This window comes from Agelaius phoeniceus, chromosome 20 (assembly GCF_051311805.1).
Source record: "Agelaius phoeniceus isolate bAgePho1 chromosome 20, bAgePho1.hap1, whole genome shotgun sequence".
In the NCBI taxonomy this organism is placed as follows: Eukaryota; Metazoa; Chordata; class Aves; order Passeriformes; family Icteridae; genus Agelaius; species Agelaius phoeniceus.
The window spans coordinates 2,353,067-2,372,765 of NC_135284.1; the positions used below are offsets into that span (position 1 = coordinate 2,353,067).

Consider the following 19,699-nt stretch of genomic DNA (forward strand, 5'->3'; position numbering starts at 1 on the left):
GTGAAAATAAAAATAGAAATTAGAAGGATGTTTGTGTAAGCTCACATTGGACTTTGGGGCTGTCTCAGTCTGCTCAGCACGTGTGCCATGGAGGGGGAGCAGTGACATCACCCTGGGCATGCTCTGGCTCCAAGGCAGTGCCAGGGGCAGGGGGAGCAGCCAAGAGGTGCAAAACATTTCCCAAAATATCCAGGAGCTCTTTGGGTCTCACCTGGTGCAGCCCAGGAGGGTCCCTACAAAAGCAATTTTAAAATATGACAATTTTAAAATATGTGACAGCGTCTGACACTGAATTCATCTCCCCAGGAAAAAGGGAAGTGCAGGAAAATACAGAGTTACTGTTTTAGCATCACCTTTGAGGCCAAGGGCTCCTACATCACTGCTCAGTGCTCTGTCCCATCAATTAAAATACTTCTCATTTTTGACACAATTCTTGAAGCTAATCTTTCCACCGATCCTCGTCACTGGAGTGGAATTTACTTTTTTTGTGTATTTTTAGCTTTCCAAAGCAGCCTTGAAAACTATTTAGTCTGAATTGTTGGCATTTCACTTTGCACAGCCTGGGTGTTTTGTGGCTAAAGGTGGTTTTTGGGGTGGTTTGTAAGGATTTTGAAGGCACAGGGATTACAGCAAGCACAGGTGAGGAGGATTTGTGTGCAGACCCAGCCTCTGTGCAGGAGGTTTTGTTCTTAAGTAAAATGCTGGTTTTATGCAGAGAGGGGTTGCTGAGCCCCAGAAAGATGTGGGAAATCCCCTCTGCAGCTGGTGGGGAGCCACACACTCAAATTCCAACAGGAATTGCACTGAGACAGGTGAGCAAATATTCACTTTTTGTGCAAGGCACTGAAATGCCCAAATTTGTAAATGCAGTGGCAAAATTTGGCCATTTAAGGTTTTTTCATGATGAAACTCCAGGCAGATCTGCAGCCACAACGGAAACCTTGAGCATCTGTCAGAAATCCTTTCCTGAGTTCTTCTATCAGGCTCCAAGAAGTTCAGTTGTTAATTTTGAAATTGTTTGAGCTCCTTGACTTTGAAGATGTTATTAAAAATGCATTTATCTTTTTAAAGGGGTTATTATAGGCCCAGTGGATCCTTTGGAGGGGGAACACAGGCTATTCATGCAGGGTGTATCAAAACTTGGGCTCCTAATTTTCCCTGTGGAAAGCTCAGTTTAAAGTTGTTTTCTCCATCCTGAAGCTGAGTTCCTCTGGCTTTGGGGAAAAGTCCCCCGTGCTGGGCAGTGTGGGACAGACAGCGAGGAGAGCTCAGCAATCCCCAGCTTTTGCTCCAGACAGCCATTACTCACCAGCATGCCTCAGCTCTTAATTACTGAAAATTGAAATGTCCCTTCTTTTAGGAAAGTCCTGTCCCTTGGGTGTTACTTTGTTTTATGAGTGGCTGATACATGAAAGCAGAGAAAAGGCTCCAGCCCAAAACCTGAGCCGACCCTCTCAGATCTCCACCCTGCACATCGACAGCCACAAAGTGGTTCAGAGGCTTGATGCAAAGCTGATAAAATGCCAAAAATTCCTCATTCTCTCTCTTGGGGAGCAGGGAGGGTTGTCTGGAAAACGTCAACAGTAAAAATTGCATTTAAGTGGTGCATAATGCAGCAGCTACTGTGGGCAGGGGGACCTGCAGCAGATGGGGGGGTTTGGAGAGCACGAGCTCCGTGCACTGCCCCCCATCCTGCCTGGAGCACCTGGAGCTGCTGCTCTGGGCTCTCCTGGCCACGGCACTCATGGAGCAGAAAGGGTTTCTGAGCACACAGAGCAATCACAGAGAAAAACCTTCTGCTTCTTGGTAATTCTCATTTGAAACTGGCCAAAACCATGATTAGTGTGAGCTGATGCTGCTGTGCTGCAGTGTGCACATCCCTCCATCCATCCACCCATCCATCCATCCATCCATCCATCCATCCATCCATCCATCCATCCATCCATCATCCATCCATCCACCCATCCATCATCCATCCATCCATCCTTCCATCCACCCATCCATCCACCCATCCACCCATCCATCCATCCATCATCCATCCATCCATCCATCCATCCATCCATCCACCCATCCATCCATCCATCATCCATCCATCCATCCATCCATCCATCCATCCATCCATCCATCATCCATCCTTCCATCCATCATCCATCCATCATCCATCCATCATCCATCCATCCATCATCCATCCATCCTTCCATCCATCCATCCATCCATCCATCCATCCATCCATCATCCATCCATCCATCATCCATCCATCATCCATCCATCCATCCATCCATCCATCCATCATCCATCCATCATCCATCCCTCCATCCATCCCTCCATCCATCCATCCTTCCATCCATCCATCCATCCATCCATCCATCCATCCATCATCCATCCTTCCATCCATCATCCATCCATCATCCATCCATCATCCATCCATCCATCATCCATCCATCCATCATCCATCCATCCATCCATCATCCATCCATCCTTCCATCCATCCATCCATCCATCCATCCATCCATCCACCCATCCTTCCATCCGTCCATCCATCCATCCATCCATCCATCCATCCATCCATCCATCATCCATCCATCCATCCATCCATCCATCCATCCATCCATCCATCCTTCCATCCATCCCTCATCCATCATCCATCCATCCATCCATCCATCCATCCATCCATCCATCCATCCATCCATCCATCCATCCTTCCACCACCCCACCCATCACAGTGTCCCCTCCTTGGCCCTGTCCCTGTCCTGGCTGGGGTCCCTCTCCCCCAGGAGCAGCCGGGCTCAATGAGCCCATTTGGGAGCAGAAGGAGGAGATTGGGAAGGATAATGCTGAGAAAACAAGGCAGCAATATTTCTTCTTTGCCCAGTAAAAGGAATAAAGGCTTTTCTTAAAACCATCCCACTTCTTAAAAGAAATTCCATTTCTTGAAGTCATTTTCTTCTGCAGTGTCTGGGCACATCCCTGCTTTGTGCTGCAATGGGATGAGCCTGGGCAGCCTCTCTCAGCCCAAAAAGCTCCACCAAAAAAACCCTTTAGTGGAGCCAGGCTGTGATCCCTGCTGGACCTCAGCCCTTCCCAGCCCCCCTGGCATCCTCCACAAAAATCCCTTGGCTGGTGCTGGTCCTGCCTTTCACTGCCCAAGACTCGAGGAGGGGAGAGGTGCCTGGACCAGCCACCCACACTCAGCCACTCCACAAACAGCAGGAAAAAACAATCTGCTGCTTTGTAGTTTTTTGGTTCTTTTTTTTTACCATCAGATAAAAGAAAAATAGCTTTCTAGCTTTTTTTCCCTCTGTGGTTTCTGTGTTGTTTTTTTTCCCCTCTGCTAAACTGTGTATTTTTCAGCTCAGTAAAGCATTTATTAGGAATCTTTACAGGCCAGGCTGCTGGTGAATTATATATTGTACAGCTTTGGTGTGAGCTGGGGAAAAAAAAACTTATGACATTTTTTCCAGCCAGACTGATTCTATCCAATAGCAATGGAAAATGAGGCTTTACCAGGAAAGCTTTAAGTTCAGCTCTGCTTGCCAGAGCTGCAGATACCTTTTGTGCCTTGGTCCATGTGCATTCCTAGAATGTAAATTTTCCTTCCTAGCTCGCAAGCGAAGCTAAAGCTGAGCTCTGCCGGGCTTTGGGTCCTGCTGCAGAGTGTCCAACAGCCACGGCTTGACTCTTTTCTTTTTGGAATGGATTTCTCACTTTGGCATCAATTGTTTTTCAGATCATCCTCAATTCAATGCACAAGTACCAGCCCCGGCTGCACATTGTGAAGGCAGATGAGAACAACGCCTTTGGCTCCAAGAACACGGCTTTCTGCACCCACGTCTTCCCCGAGACCTCCTTCATCTCTGTCACCTCCTACCAGAACCACAAGGTAGGCAGCTTTTGGGGCCACAGATGCTTTATTTCAGGAACTCTGTGAGAGCATCTTCCTGTTCTGCTGGTTTAAAAGACAAGTTTCCATGCTGGCTTTAAGCAGGGAGAATGAGCCAGGGTGCAGCTCTGGAGGAGCAGGGATGCTGCTGGGTACAATATTTTGGCTGGGTACAATATTTTAGCTGGGTACAATATTTTAGCTGGGTACAATATTGTGGCTGGGTACAATATTTTGGCTGGTTACAATAGTTTGGATGGGTACAATATTTTGGCTCCCCTGACTCGCTGTGCTCACAGAGCTGAGATGTCACTCAAACAGCAAAGCACATGGAATAATGACCAGTAAAGCTTGCTCATAAATCTGCAGTGAGCAGTAATTACAGAATGTGTGTTTAGTGAGACAGATGAGGAATGTAACCATAAAAACGGAACTCGGAGCTGCCTCTGTGGTTTGCAGGAGGGGGCTGGGGCTGGGGAGGGGCACTTTGGGGGTGCAGAGGGTCAGTTCTGTGCTCTGGCTGGGTGTCAGGGGCACCTGGGGGCTGTAGGGGCTGCTCTGTGCTCTGGGGTGGTGTTACCTGTGCAGTGGGCAGAGTTCTGTCTGAGGGCTGGATGCCAGCAGGACTGACAGCAGTGGGACAGTAAATTGTCACCTCCCTGTGTCACCTCAGCAGGGCAGGGACAGCAGGGGATGGAAAGGCTTCAGGTTCTATCCTGCTACTGCTCTGCCCTTGCACAAGCTCCTGCTCCCAGGCATTTTCCTAATCGTCAAGTCCAGCTGCTGCATGAGGAATAATTAATAATTTAATTGGAATTTCTAAAGGGCAGCAAGATTCATAACTAAAGGTGCAGAGTGAGGCAGCACTGCCAGAGCCCTCCTGTCACCCTGATTGTGAAATCTGCCATGTGTAACTGTACCAGTTCCTTTCCTACACATTCATAGGAAAATCCTGCAGGAACAGGAACAAGTGTGAAATTCTTCCTCCCCAATAACCTGACCAGAGCTTTTCCTCCCAAGCAGGATGCCTGTGTGCCCTTTGATGCTGGAAGCACAGAGTCCTTGCAAAAATGTTGCAATTAGTGAGGCAGTAAAGAGAGCAGAAGCATGGATGTGGTATGGTCAGGCAGCGTGGGGGAAAGTGCCCATTAGGACACTGAAGGCAGAAAAGTTGTAGCTGTTGATGTAAAATGACCAATTGCCCAAACATGGTTAACCAAAAAGACTCCAAAGAGCTTATATTTAATACATAATTAAAATGTCTGCTGTCAATGGTGCCTTTCATCCCTAAAGCTCCCAGAGTCTCCATAAACTCCACACTTGCACTGTCACTGCTGTCCAGCTCTGCTGCGGGGATCGTGGCTGGGGGCAGCCCCAGATTGAGGGAAAATGTCCCAGAGGAGCCCAAATTCTTTAGTGAAGATCCTGTGAGGAGCCTCTGGGGACACAGGGACCTGCTGAAGGTGTCACCAGGACCTCAGTGTGGTCTGGAGAAAATCTCAGCCTCAGAGATTTTAAGAGAATATTGATTCTTAAGAGAATAAATAAAACTTGAATGGTTGATGCTTAAGAGAATAAATAAAACCATTCAGGTTTTATTTATTCTCTTAAGCATCAACAATTAAAAGCCTGGTCTAGGTTTCTTTTAGAAGAAACAAACTGCTGAGCTATATTTAGCTCAGAAATCTCCTGCTAGCAAGAAGTGTGGCTGTAAATAATTGTATTCCTAAAGAAAAAACTTGTGAAGTTGAGGATAGAGGTTACCCCTGGGCAGAGGTCAGAGAGGAAGGTGTGTGCTCACCCCAAATCCCCTCCTGGGCTGGAGGAGGCCAGGGGAAGGTGACAAGGAGGGACTGAAGCCCTGATCCTGCTCACGTCAGAGGAAAACCACGATCACTAAATAACACAATGAAATTAAGATGTACAAACCTGCTGTCAGGCTGTGGCTTTGGAAGGGTCCTACTCTTCTTGTGGTTCATCAGCTGCTTGAGCTTCCCTGGAAGAGTTGGAGCCCTGGAGGCTGCTTAAATTCACATGTCACCACCTTCCCTCCAGCACTGACAGCGGCCAGCTGTGCTCGCAGGAGTTTTTTGGTAAGGGATATTTTTCAACATTGCTAAAAGTGCATTTGTTAGTAACAGCAATATTCTGCAAAACCATCCCCAAGCAGAGCTGGCTGCTCTCCTCAGCATTCAAATGGGATGCAGAGAAGGGAGAGGGGCTGTGCAGGGATAAAACAGTGTTTGAGTTGTGATTTTCACCGAGTTAAAATGCCTGAGTGGTGGCCAGAAAGGTGTGTAAAATTGTAATGGGAATTAGGGAGAGCCACACCATGACAAGCAGGGCTCTCTAACATGGAAACACAGGAGACATTCTAAATCAGACAAATAAATTCTCTCTATCAGGAGTCCAGAAGAAGAACACAGGGCCTAGAATAAGACCCAGACCCTGCATTTCACTGACCCACCAGCTCAGCCCTGCTGCTGCCACACTTCTGCTCTGATTTGCTTTCAAATCTTTATTTATTCTTTATTTATTCTTTATTCTTGGTTTTGTTCAAGATAACCCAGCTGAAAATTGAGAACAACCCCTTTGCCAAGGGCTTCCGGGGCAGCGACGACAGCGACCTGCGCGTGGCTCGGCTCCAGAGGTACCTCCCTCCCTCCTCCTTCCTCTTCCTCCTCTTCCTCCTCACGCCTGCAGCTCCTGGGAGAAGCAGCAGAACGTGGCAGGGTTTGCTGGTGCCTCAAAGGCACTGATATCCCTCAGAAGCCCTTCCTGACACACTCTGTGCTGTCAGCCTGCCCACACCCAGAGCAGTGCGCTGAGTTCATCGTCTGAAGCAAAGGGGGTGAAGTCACTGCCTGGAGATGCTCTGGGGGAGCCAAACCAATATTTCCTCACTCTGCTGATGAAATTCTGATGATGCTGATCTCTGCCTAACCAGCCTTAATTTTTCTCACCTCTTTCAGCAAAGAATATCCAGTAATTTCCAAAAGCATCATGAGGCAGAGGTTGGTGTCCAGCCATGGCCAGCTGTCAGCAAAGCCAGATGTGAACCCACTCCATGGGAATCACCAGAGCCTGCAGCATTATCAGTATGAGAATGGTGCTCACATGCAGTTTGCAGCTTCAGATACTCAAGATCTGCCACTCAACACCTTCACAGCACAGAGAGATTCAGGGCTCTTCTACCATTGTCTAAAAAGAAGAGGTAACTCGAGTTCACAGCTAGAAAAATATCACAGAAAATAAACCTGAGACCGTGAGTTTGGTTTGGATTGGTCTCTTGGGCCTTGATCTTCAACAATACTGCTGTGATTGGAGTGTTTTGGGGGTCAGGAGGCAAGAGCTGCTGTTTGGAGCAATTTTTAGTGGGTTTGTCCCATAGAAGGTAAATTCAGACTCTGAGAGAGAGCTGAAACAATTAATTATAATGTGTAATTCAAATGGCACAGAGCTTCAGTGGAAAATTATCCATTGTTAGGATCGGCTGAATTCAGAATTGTTTGCAGGAGGCCATTGGCATTACCAAAATTCTACACTTTCCAAGGCAAAGCTAGGAGCAATTCCCTCAATGTCTGCAGACCAGTGGGACTGTGGGAGCTTGCTATGAGCAGGCCTTTCCTCTCATCCACTCATTCTCAAATTTAAGTGAGCTGTGACTGCATTCTCTTCCTTTTAGTCCAGCATCAGATGAGATCATGGCATGTTTTAAGTTAAATGGAAAAATTTTGCACAGAAGAAAAAAATCCTTCTATTTGCATGTCTCACTGCCTGCTAATTTATTTAAGCTGGGAGAATCCTCTGATCATGGCTAAATGAAGAATCTAACAGCACCAGTAATGAGGGCTGCAAGGCAAATGTGTAATTTTAGCAGATGTTTAGTGTGCACATGAATTCACTAATTCATCCAGAGAATATTCCTAATAAATAACAGAAAGCTGCTGGGGACCAGGGCCATGGTCCTCGCAGGAGGAGAGGGGCTGTGCAAAGCTGAGGAAGGGCTGTTCACTGGGAAAGGGCTCCTTTATCTGGAAATATTTCTGCAGCTTTTGACGTGACTATCTGGGAAATGTAGAGCCATTTTTGCAGTGACAGGAAGGCAGGCTGTGATAAGACCCTTTAAGAGACTTCTTGAGTTTGTCAGGAGGAACCGTGCGGGAGTGTCAGGGCCCTCCTTATCGGGATGAACGTGGAGTAATCCCTGATGTGAGAAGAGTCCCTCACTTAAGCTGACAAATGTCACCGGAGCGCTTTGAGGCCGGGGAGGATTAGCCTGACATTTGCAGCACAATGTCTTTTTGATGTAGTACATTGTTTTCCCAAAGCAAAATGGTTTAACTGGATTAAGCTGAGAGAGGGCACCACTTTAGTGAAATAACCGCGGCCTCCAAGGGCGCTCCCGAGCAGAGCCGCTCCTCAGGGTGAATTTCTCTTGCAGAAAGCGCTCGGCACCTGGACCTGCCCTGCAAACGCTCCTACCTGGACGCCTCGTCCTCGGTGGGGGACGATCACTATTTCCGCTCGCCGCCGCCCTACGAGCAGCAGATGCTGAGCCCGTCCTACTGCGGCGAGGTGGCCCCCAGGGAGGCCTGCATGTACTCTGGCTCCGGCGCCGACATCGCCGCCGTCTCGGCCGTCGACGATTTACCGCCGCCTCCGCCGCCGCTGAGCTGCAACATGTGGACTTCAGTCGCACCTTACAGCGGCTACAGCGTGCAGACCATGGAGACTGTGCCCTACCAGCCCTTCCCGCCGCACTTCCCCGCCGCCCCCATGATGCCGCGGCTCCCCCCGGCCATGGCGGGCCAGGCCTCGCAGCCGCCGGGGAACGGCCCCTTCAGCGTCTACAACCAGCTGGGCCCGGCGCCGGGCCGGGAGCGCGGCCCCGCCTCGGCCTTCCCCAGGGAGCGGGGACACCCGGCCGTGTGCGAGAGGAAAGCGCCCTCCCCGCACCTGAACGCGGCCAACGAGTTCCTGTACTCGCAGAGCTTCTCGCTGTCCCGGGAGTCGTCGCTGCAGTACCATTCAGGGATGGGCGCTGTGGAGAACTGGACCGACGGGTGACCCCCGAGGCCACAGCCGCCCTTCTGCTCCGGGACACTTCAGGCAGTGTTGATACCTGTGGGTAACTTGCACTTCGGTGAGACACATGTGCATTTCCAGAGGGATTTGTGTGGGTGAAGAGCTTGTATCTTCAGGCACACAGAGAGTTCCATCTCCTCTCTTAGTGGGCTGGATTCATCAGGCTCTCAGTGACTCCCAAATAAATTCATTCTCGTGTCTTCATCCAGTAGAAACCATCCTCATGACTAACGAGTGACGTAGCTAGTCATGTTCTTTTGCTTGTTATGTTAAACATCCGTGAGCAAATTTTGGCTATTTGGGAAAAATACGAGCTTCACTTTTACGGTCCTTGGCTCACGAAGCCACAAGCTCCCAAAGCTCCGAGGAAAAGCCCGTTCCATCGGCTGCGCAGCTCAAGGACTGCCGTGGCAGCGCCTCTTTAGCCCTTTGGAATTTGTTCCCCCGGCAGTGAGGGAGCGGCGGGGCAGCGCGGGGGCCGTGCCCGAGCAGGCCCCGATGCACAAATGTCTCTTCTTGCCCCCACACCGACATCGGGCGTGGCTGTGGGAAGCGAAGAAGTGAAGAGTTAAGTCCGAGGCCAAACAGCAAATTAATTGCAGCGTTAGGAACAGACCCAGTGTCTTCAGACTCCCATCCCTTGATTGAATCACATTTGCTTATTGCAATATATTTATGAAGTTTAAGCTTAAAAGTCGCTAATACTTTCCAGAACCAATTTCTGTTTTTGCTGGTCCTTGATTTCTTTCGTATTCAGCTGAAACGTGCCTTTTGTGCTATGTTCTTTTCTTTTGCAGCTAACTCAGAATTGTCTTCAGCCTAGGAGGCCTAGAGGAACATTTTCCTAATGATGGGGTGAGGAGGGAAGAGCTCCCATGCCCTGTCAGGCTTTACAGTGTACAAATATTTGTAGAACAGGTAAAATCTGTGAGCAGCGCGTTCATGGCTGCCCGTGCTCGCTGGGGAAGGCCCAGGGTGACTCCTGGCTGTGCCCTCTGCGCGTCCCTGTGGGCTCCATCCCAGAGGCCCTTTCCCACCTCGGTGCCCTGGCAGGAGGCTGACACTCCTGGGCAAGCAGAGGAATCCTCTGGGGCAGAACTCACCCACAAAGCTCCTGTCCCAGGTCAGTGTCCATCCTCAGCCCCCAGGTGACGCGGAGGTGACGCTGGAGCTCGGTGCCACTGAAGAGCACAATGTTCAAGCTTTGGTCATTGCACAGCGGGGCTTTATTTCATTGTTTCCCAAACGGGCAAAGGCAAAAAGCTGAAATGCAGGTTTGGAAGTGGGGAGGTGCTTCTGTGCTTTGGTGAATCCATGCCAAGGAGGAGCTCCATGGACCTGGGGGCTGTGACACAGCCCCGAGGTCACATTTCAACCAGGACAGTCCCCTGCAGCCACTCAGCAGAATTCCTCTGTGACTGCTGGGGATTTTGTAACCAGATTTTGGAAATCAGTACAATTTTTGCATGCTGAATAGCTATTTATATACATATATATTTTATATATATATATATATAAAATTATATATATCACAAATGCAGGCCACGTGTCCAATTCAGCTTTGCTTTTAATGAATGAAATACTTAATAAAAATGAATGTTGCAAAGGTTTTTTTTTTTTGAAAGACATCTATTTAAATTTTTTTTATTACACACCTTTGATGTAAAAACTAAGAATTGGTTAGACAAAAAAACATATATACTACAGATAAATCTTTATTAGAAACCACATTAGATACAGGTGGTATGGAATTTTTAAATGTTTGTTACATAGCATGGACATTTTATTTTACATATCAGAACATAAAGTCATTTTACTACTACAAGCTGTCTCTGGGTGCATTTCAATAATTAGTATAAAAATGTTCCATGGTGAATTAAGATGCCTCGTCTCTCTTCTGTCTCCTACGGCCTGACTACACCACCCTCCCACTTCCCAAGGTGCACACCTGGCCCTTTTTCACCATCCCAAAGCTCCACAATGGGGTTTTAGGTGCCCATGGGTTTATTTGGGATTTTTCAGGTGTTTCTTTGTTTAGGGGACCCCTGAGTTGGTCTGAGCACTGAGTTAAAGCAGCCTCAGGTCCCCAGAGCACCAAAGCCCTGAGCTGCACTCCAGGGACGGGGGTGAGGAAGGAAAGGTGGGAGGGAGAGGGAAGGGCTGGGGCTGTCCCTGCCCAGAGCCTGCAATGCTCAGTTCATTCCTCACTGTGACCCTGCATCAACACTGAGCTGACAAATGGAGCCCAGAAATGAGGGGGGTCAGCAGCCCAGGCTGCACAGGAAAATCTGCCTGGATCTCCTGCCTGGTTTACAGAGGTGACCAACACAATAACAATGCCATTTTTCATGAATAATCACTGCTGCTATTTTAACCATTTTTCATGTACCTTCTGCTCATCCATGCAATATTTATTGATTTAAGGCAATTTAAAAAGTAATTCCTGTAAGAATCCTCCCAGAACCGTTCAGTCAATGCAGGGAATGTAGAGAAATCTTGGAATTACTGCGAGTTTTACCTGGCAGCCTTTGCAAAGGGCAGGGCCCAGGCTCTGTCCCACAGCAGCCACTGGAGCTGAGGGAGTGCCCTGGGAATCCCTGTGCCAAATAATGAGCTTTTCCTTGTAAAAAATAGCACAGGGTATTTATGAGTACAGAACCTGATTGGGAAAGGCTGAGTTAGCAGAAAAATGTGCAAAATTTGGATATATGCTAATCTGGTCATCTGGGTTCCTTTTATAGTCACTGGAGAGAGATCAGACATTGAGATTAAATGGGATGAATCATTCTCCAGTGACAATCTTTTTCCACTCAGAGGAATCCACTTAGAGCAGATTTCCCATTTCCAAATGGCTAAAAAAAGTGATATTAGTGGATCCCCCTCCTGTGTGACTTTCACAAAAACATTGAAACATCACTGAATTATTTACATTACATCCCACTCAAGATGAGCACAAAAACAAACAAACCAACCCAAAAAACCAAACCAACAAAAAAAAAAAAAAACAAAAACAGAAAACCCACAAAAAAAAAAAAACAACAACCAAACCCAAACAAGAAAACCCAAACAAACAACAAAAACCTGGTGGTATTATTAATTTATGGGATGGAAAGAGGTTGTTGTTTTTTAGTTCCCTTTATGTTTTCATGGCAAGATTTCTAACCTGGCTGTGTGTCCAGTCCCAGGTGAGGCAGCCAGGTTCCATTGGATTTCTCCTGCTTTGCCCAGGTGCTGGTCCTGATGGAGATCCTGGCTGAGCAGGATCATTCCTGGGGATGAAGCAGAGCACAGCAACCCTGAGTGTCCTGGAGGATTTGCTCTGTTTGTTTTTCAAATCAGAAACACTAAACTGGGGACATCACTAACAAAAAATCCCAACAACCTGCACAGCTTTAAAAGAGATCAAGTGTGCTTACAGTGTCCCAGTTTGATTTACTGCAGTTTAAACAGCTTTTAATTCTCAAGAATGTGGAGGTTCATGTGTGTGGAGGCTTTTCCAGCCCCAGAGCTGCAGTCAGGGATGGCAATCCAAGCTCAGGGAAACCAGGCCCATTTCAAATCAGATTAAAGCAAAAATTAGCAAGTGAGAAAAACCTGAATACACACGAGGACCGTTTTCCATTGATGTGCTCTAATCTGTGCTAAAAGGCCCAGGGAATTTTTTAATTCTGTTTTTCTTGAAGGGAGATGTCCAAATTTCACCTTGGCCCAGGCAGGCTGGGTTGCAGCGAGCCCAGCAGCACTCGGTGCCAGACTGAGCTTGGACTTCCCTCGAAATAGAACAAATATTTGTGTCAGTTTGCTGAGAATGTGACTCATAGGAAGATTTGCCAGGACTGAAACAAGCTAAACCTCAGTCCTGCCAAAAGCCCCACCATTCAATTTGGCATCACTGGCAGCTCGCAGGCTCAAGAGGGGCCTAAGTCTGGAAGAGCTGGGGTGTTTTTGGCAAACATGAATTTATTTTTCTCTCTCTCTACATTTTGGAAAATTTGTGCCTCTCTGTATTAATTTATGATGTCATTAAATAATTCTTTTTGCAGCTTGTATAGAAAGAATGTTTCTTTTGAAGATGAGAACTCCCCTGAGGATGCTTATAGTGAAAAATTCCAGCCAGAGGGAACTAAAAAAAACCCTCCTCTCTCCTTGGCCACTCATGTTTCTGCAGTACTGCTTAAACAGCAGAAAAATCCACAATATTTTAATTTAAGGACCTGCTCCAAGGAGGTGCCATGCACTTGACTGTGACAATCCAGTGTGACTGGAGGGGTTTTATTCCTGTGAAAGCAGCATGGAAGAGAAACCATGAGCCTGTGACTGGCTGGTAGAAAACATCACATTTTGAACTGATTTGCTCTCTGCAAAGAACGGGATCAAGATTAAAAATTAAAGAAAAGGAAATCTTGGGAGTGGTACAAGCAAAGCACAAAGCCCTGTCCAACATGAACCTTATTTAATGTGCACACCCTGCCATGAGAGAAATGCCTGTCAAACACTGGGGGTTGGTGGTGGTTTAATCCCAGGGTTCCCAGCACCAGCCTTGTCCTGCTTAAACCAGAATTAAATTTAAACCTGGCATGGGCTGCTCAGCCTCACTGGGAAATGCCAGGGGAAGGTTTGTGCCACCTTGCTGGGTGTTTGTGCCACCATGGTGGGTTTTTGTGCCACCTTGCTGGGTTTTTGTGTCCCTTGCTGGGTTTTTTTGTCACCTTGCTGGGTGTTTGTGGCCTCCAAGCCCCAGATCCTTTCCTGGCCATGACCAGCAGATGCTCCTGTCTGAGCACTTTGGGAATGCCAGCTCAGGTGTCCCAGAGGATTCACAGCTGCAAGGATGGAAAATTGCCCTCCTGAGCCCCAGCCCACCTTTGGAACTGGGTCCTGAGAGAAGGAAATAAAAAGGAGATTAATTAGTGCAAAGAGCTAATAACACTAATTCAATTAAAATCAGGATAATTGCAGGTTTTGTGTAATTAGAAACTCATTTAATAAAATAAAAGGAAACGCCACTGGAATGAAAAGAGGAGGAAAAGCTGCAACAGGTCACAAAGTTCTTGTTCCACTGAAAATACTGGTGGGGAAGGGGTTTGAAGCATTATTTGGCAGATGCCAACATTTTTCATCTGGGTTTTTTGGTTGCTGCCATTCTCCTTAGTTCTCAGCAAACACAAACATTTGGCTTTGGACCATTCATTGCTGCAGTTTTGAGGAACACTTTCAGTGGGGCTCTATTTACAAACTGGTGGAAATTTGACTTTTTAACAAGAAAAATGAGGTGGAATGTCAGCACTGTCTGCTTGGGCAGCAACACTTCTAACAGTCCTGAGAGCAGAATTGACAAATTTCTCTTCTAGCTGGGAGTTGCACTGATAACAACAGCTCTGGGCCAGGTTTGAGTGCTCGTGCTCAGCCCTGGCAGCAGGGAGGACATCCCTGAACATTCCCAGAACATCATGTCCAGAGAACAATTCCTGACGTCAGGCAGGGCCTGCTGCAGCTCCGACATGAAAAACCCCATTTTTGTGTTTCCCTGCCAAAATCCTAAGACTCAGTCCTATTTCTGTTGGAGTCAATAGGAAAACTTTTATAGATTCAGTGTAGCAGGACCAGCCCCTGACTGTCCCCCCCAGCAGGCCCAGGCTGCAGCCTTGGCTGTGCAGCTCAGGAATGAGCATGGAGTGTTTGAGTGTGATGGATGACACAGCCACTCTGAAAACTGCAGTTTGCTCCTGCCCAGGGTGTCTGAACAGCTACTGGGAGAGTAACAGAAGTCTGAATCTGATATTTAAATTATTAATTGAATAATTTAGTATTTAATAATTAGTATTTAGTATAATATATATAATTAATAAATATAAATATAAAGAAAATGTTTTAAATTATTGTATTTATAAAATAATAATTTATATTTAAACATTCTTTTTATAAATATAAATATAATAATATTTACACTAAAAAATCCTATTAATTTCCAAAGGACAGGATATTCCCCTTCCACAGGTACTGTATGACCCTTCCTGACAATCTGATATGGTCACAATTCCTTCCTTGGCTGCACCACCACCTTCAAAGGTTTGTTTGGAAATACTTTGTTCTTTTTTGTTGTTTCTTGCTGTGGGTTGGGATCCTGTGTGGGGCAGTGGCTCCTTGGATTGGTTTTTCCACAGCTGAGCTCCTCTTGTGTCCTTCCCAGTTTTCCTTTCCACAGATACTGCACCATTCCAATGAATCATGCTTTCTTCTAATAAAATATTATTTGAGTCTGATGCCAAAGGCCAGATCTCCATAAAAGAGACTCAGAATGAGTAATAAGTACAACAAAAAGGATTTTTATTCTTCTGTTTTTCCCTCCCATTCTCATTTTTGGGGGTCAGAGACTCCTTAGAAGACCAGTGGCATTAGAACTGATATTTTCTATCTTCAGCTTTGATATTTTGATATTAACAAGGATATTTTATATCTCTGTTTAAGAGCTGCCTTTTCTGCTGGTCCAGGTACTGAGGTGTTCCCACCTTCCTCACACACTCCTGGTTCAACAAAATATTTCCCATTCCTGTGACCTTTGTCAGCCCCGTTCCCAGAGCCAGGAGCCAGAGGCAGCTGCCAAGGCCCAGGACAGAAAACCCCAGGGGAAAAACTTTCCCCCAGGGAAATCTCTGCTGATCCCCTCAGCCTCCCCTCCTGGCAGGGCCAGGAGCCAACAGGAAAATGTTTGGGCCAAACGTTGGGACCTTGGCAAGGCAGAGCTCAGCTGAGGCCGGGATGGAGCCTGGAGGGTTTGGAGCCTGGCTCTGGAGAAGCTCTGCCCAAACTGCAGCAGGAGCATGCAGGGCACAGAGAGCACAGCAGCTCCAGCCTGGAAATCCAGCCAGACTTACAACAGGGATACACAGAGGAGCTGCTGGGTAGGATCCCTGTAACCACAACTCCTCTGCTTTGGGTGTTTGTTGCTAACCTGGAAACATCTTCAGCTCTCCAAGGTCTCACCAGTGCCTTTCATGTGCTGGTACCGTGGCCTGGGCAGGAACAAGGGGGAATTGCCAGTGTAAAGTGATAGTAAAGGCTGTCCTCACTTCTCTTTAATAGGGTACATTCCTTCTTGTAATATTGCTGAAAGTCCCTCAAATCTAAGTGAAATAAAAACTGTTCTTTTACTTGCTGCTAATAACAGCCAGTCATGCTGTCCTTGAGAGCCACATATAAAAAGAGTCAAGAAATATTTTCAAATGGTAAAATACTGCACTATAAACGAGCCTTCTGGAGATGTTACCTAAATTAGCCTCCTTCAAATGCCTTTGTGATATTTAATCATAATCATAAAAGTCAGAGTGCTTTTGCCTTTCCATCAGAAACCAGCCTTCTGTGTTTTGCTAGTCCCAGCTCCACACGGGCTGGGTGTCGTGGTGTATAATTTCATAGACACAAAGACACTTCACTACCATAGCTCTCATTATTAAACAATATATTTTAATTGTCACCACCTTTCTCATATAGACATGGGCCAAATCTGCCCTTATTGGCTTCAACTGAGCTCCACAAGGGATGAATTTGGCTCAATATATATAAAAATACAGCAAGTCGAGTAATAAAAAGAAATGTTTGGGTTTCTTTTTTTATAGCAGCTGGGGCTTTTTTTTTGCCATCTGAACACACATGCCTGGCCAGTAAAATCCCCTGATAAAGGACTGAAGTGTTTAAGACTTCATATGCAGAATAGCCCATGGTGTTTAATTACAATAGCAAAGATGCCATGCCATAAAAGCCTTTCTTACCTGGAGAAGGGATCCGTGCTCCCAGTGAACCTTAATTACCCAGGACATGCTGAGCTTTCCCCTCTGGCAATAACCTCTCACACCAATAACAACTCCTCTGCTTCCTTTGACATCTGAATCCTTGAATATTGTTAATTTTTGCTCTAATTTCCTTATTTGGGTTGCAGCTTTCAGTGGTTTGCTCCTGATGAAAGTATTGAGCGTTAGAAGAGCTGAATTCCTGGGACATTGCTCTTCCTTTCTTCCACTTTTCCCTTGGAATTTTGCTCTCTCAGCCTGCCCTGGCACTCCTGCTCCCCATCTCCTTCCCAGCACACTTGGCTCCAGATGGAGATTTATGCATTTCCCCTCCTGTGATCCTTTCCTGCTCCACCAGCAAAGGTTTCAGCTTCATCCCAGGCCCAGAAGATGCAAATTTCTGCAGAATGAATTTACTTTAGACTTTAAAGGAAAAGCTTTACCTGGCTGCCAAGCACTCCCCAGTCATTGCTTTCACAGCTCTCACACACAAACACAGGGCACAGCACAGTAAAAATCCCCATCCAGCTGATATTAATGTGGGGAGACTGAATCTTTGTTATTTATTGAGTTATATCAGATTTACAGCTCACATTTCTGCTGAGCTTTTATTGGTTCATAAAGAGAAGATTCCATTTTTACCTGGGAAATGCTGCTTTTTGTGGGGAGGGGAGGAAAGCTCTGCCTTGGAAAGCCCTGGGATCTCAGGCCATGATTTAGAACCATCACCTGCACGATCCTCCTCATCCTCACTCCTGCATCCTCAGCTTTTGATGGAGCCAATTTCCTGAGTGCATGTGAAAGCCTGTGGCTGCAGCCTGGAACAATCCTAGCTCAGTGCTTCCCTTCTGTTGTTGATCCTTTAATTTCCTCCAGCCCACTCCTGCAGGGGACTCTCAGTTTTATGCTGCTCCTTTGGACTAATCATTTACAACTGCCTTGAAAAAAAACAACCAAATCCTTCTCTGTGCTACTGCTCCATGCAAGGGTCACTAATTGGGATGTACTTCCAGCCAAAAGGCACCACAGGCTTAACAGCAATTCACAGCAACCCGAAAATTCTGCCCAAAGCTTCCTAACCAGAGCGGTTCTGTAGAATTTCACTCCAAAAATTAGGGTTGCAATCCATAAAATTCCTCTGCAGTGCAGATTTTCACACTTTGAAAAGCCAGGCCAGCAGAAAGTCAGATAAAAAAACTGATTCATGGATGAAATGCCAGTGCCAAGATCTGTTCTGGTGGCTGGGAATGTTACACACAGGGCTCTTATCATGGGCACAGCTCTGGGTGTGGAAATACAAACTTGAAAAGTGCCTGCAGTTGCAGATCTGGAAGAAAGGCACGAGCTGGATTGGAAGTTTAAACCCATGTGCCTTAGGGGGAACTGTTACCTAATGACAAAACAGGAAACAAGATGAAATACAGAGGGGACATACATTAATGCCCTGAATTATTGATGTTTGTGGTCTGTAAAATGGAGATCAAAACAGTAATTTTATTATGGAAGAAAAGCAATATTCATTTAAGGCTATTTTAGTAAAAAAAGGTATTAAATTCCAACTTAAAGCTGAGAATGAAATTCCCAACTCTTGGGCAGCAGCCTTTTTCATTTATTTCACCATGTTAATGATGTAATCACAGATGCACATCCTTCCAAATACATTTTTAATGGTGTAGCTTTTCTGAGCTGTGCTAATAACAACCACCACAACAGTTGTGACAAACACACAGACATGGATGATCAGTTGTTATTATCATTCTTTTTGTATTTCCAAACATTGCAGGTGATAAATTGGCTCTTGAAGAATCATTTTATTGTATTAAAGGATAAATTTATACAACAGTTTGATGCATTTTACACACCAGCAACCTCTACAAACTCTTGCTAAACCTTTAAATAAATACAAGCACATGACCTGCAGTGAGAACAAACCCACAGCAGATTTTTCAGGACCTGAAATGGGGTTTGCAGCCATTTCTGGCTGGATCAGCCAGACTCACCCTGAAAATCAGCAAATTCAACCTTTCCCATGCTCATGATAAAAACCTGAGATTCAAGTAAAAAAATATCCTGGCATCACAAACCAGATGTATGGATGTGGTATTCCAAACTACTTTAGGGATAGAAAGGAGATTTTAGAGGACAGAAAGAAGATTTTGGGGATAGAAAGGAGACTTTGGGGGACAGAAGGGAGAATTTAGGGGACATAAAAGGACTTTAGGGGACAGAAGGAAAACTTTAGGGGAAGAAAGAGGACTTTAGGGGACAGAAATGAGATTTTAGAGGACAAGGAGTTTATGGGACAGAAGGGAGACTAGAGGACAGAAAGGAGACTTTATAGGACAGAAAAGAGACTTTAGGGACAGAAAGGAGACTTTAGGGATAGAAAGGAGACTTTAGGGGACAGAAAGGAGACTTTAGGGGACAGAAAGGAGACTTTAGGGGACAGAAAGGGGATTTTAGGGACACACAGGAGGAGCTGGAAGGGCTGGAGGATGCTCTGGGGCTTGGCTGTGCAGGCCGATTTATGCTCTGCTAATTCCCCCCTCAGCCCATCAGCCTGAGCCTGCTCTGACTGCAGCAGAAAATCTCTGCATGGAGATCAACACTGCTCCCTGCCATAAGATCCTAATTATTTGAGAGGCATTTGTTTTCATAGCTGTTTTTGTTGTTTTTATGTGTGCAGGTCGATGGCATTTTAATGCCTTGTTCCAGGGCTGGTTTACAGCAGCCCGTGGCTGTGCTTTGTGTGCAGCATTTCACCTCCACTGGAATATTTTCCAAATTCCCTGTAAAAGTGGTGGATATTTCCTAAGACAAATAGAGGGAGGTTTTTTACCTGCTCTAATTTGCTGTTGATAGGGGAGATAGGAGGTGGGGGTGTGTGTGTCCCCCTGTTTGTGGCCTGCTTGCAAAAAGGGTTTGTGTTCATTAAAGGATATTC

At 46.3% G+C, this 19,699-nt stretch overlaps 1 protein-coding gene across 1 annotated transcript in view; it reads left to right on the forward strand.

Annotated features, from left to right (window-relative positions):
• Nucleotides 1-10,435, forward strand: part of TBX4 (T-box transcription factor 4) — a 32,798-nt gene extending 22,363 nt beyond the window's left edge. The window contains 4 exon segments of the mRNA XM_077188894.1: nucleotides 3,728-3,880; nucleotides 6,442-6,530; nucleotides 6,853-7,094; nucleotides 8,307-10,435. Of these exon segments, the coding sequence (XP_077045009.1) occupies nucleotides 3,728-3,880; nucleotides 6,442-6,530; nucleotides 6,853-7,094; nucleotides 8,307-8,950 (1,128 nt within the window). The 3' untranslated portion in view covers nucleotides 8,951-10,435.
• The last annotated feature ends 9,264 nt before the right edge of the window (nucleotides 10,436-19,699 follow it).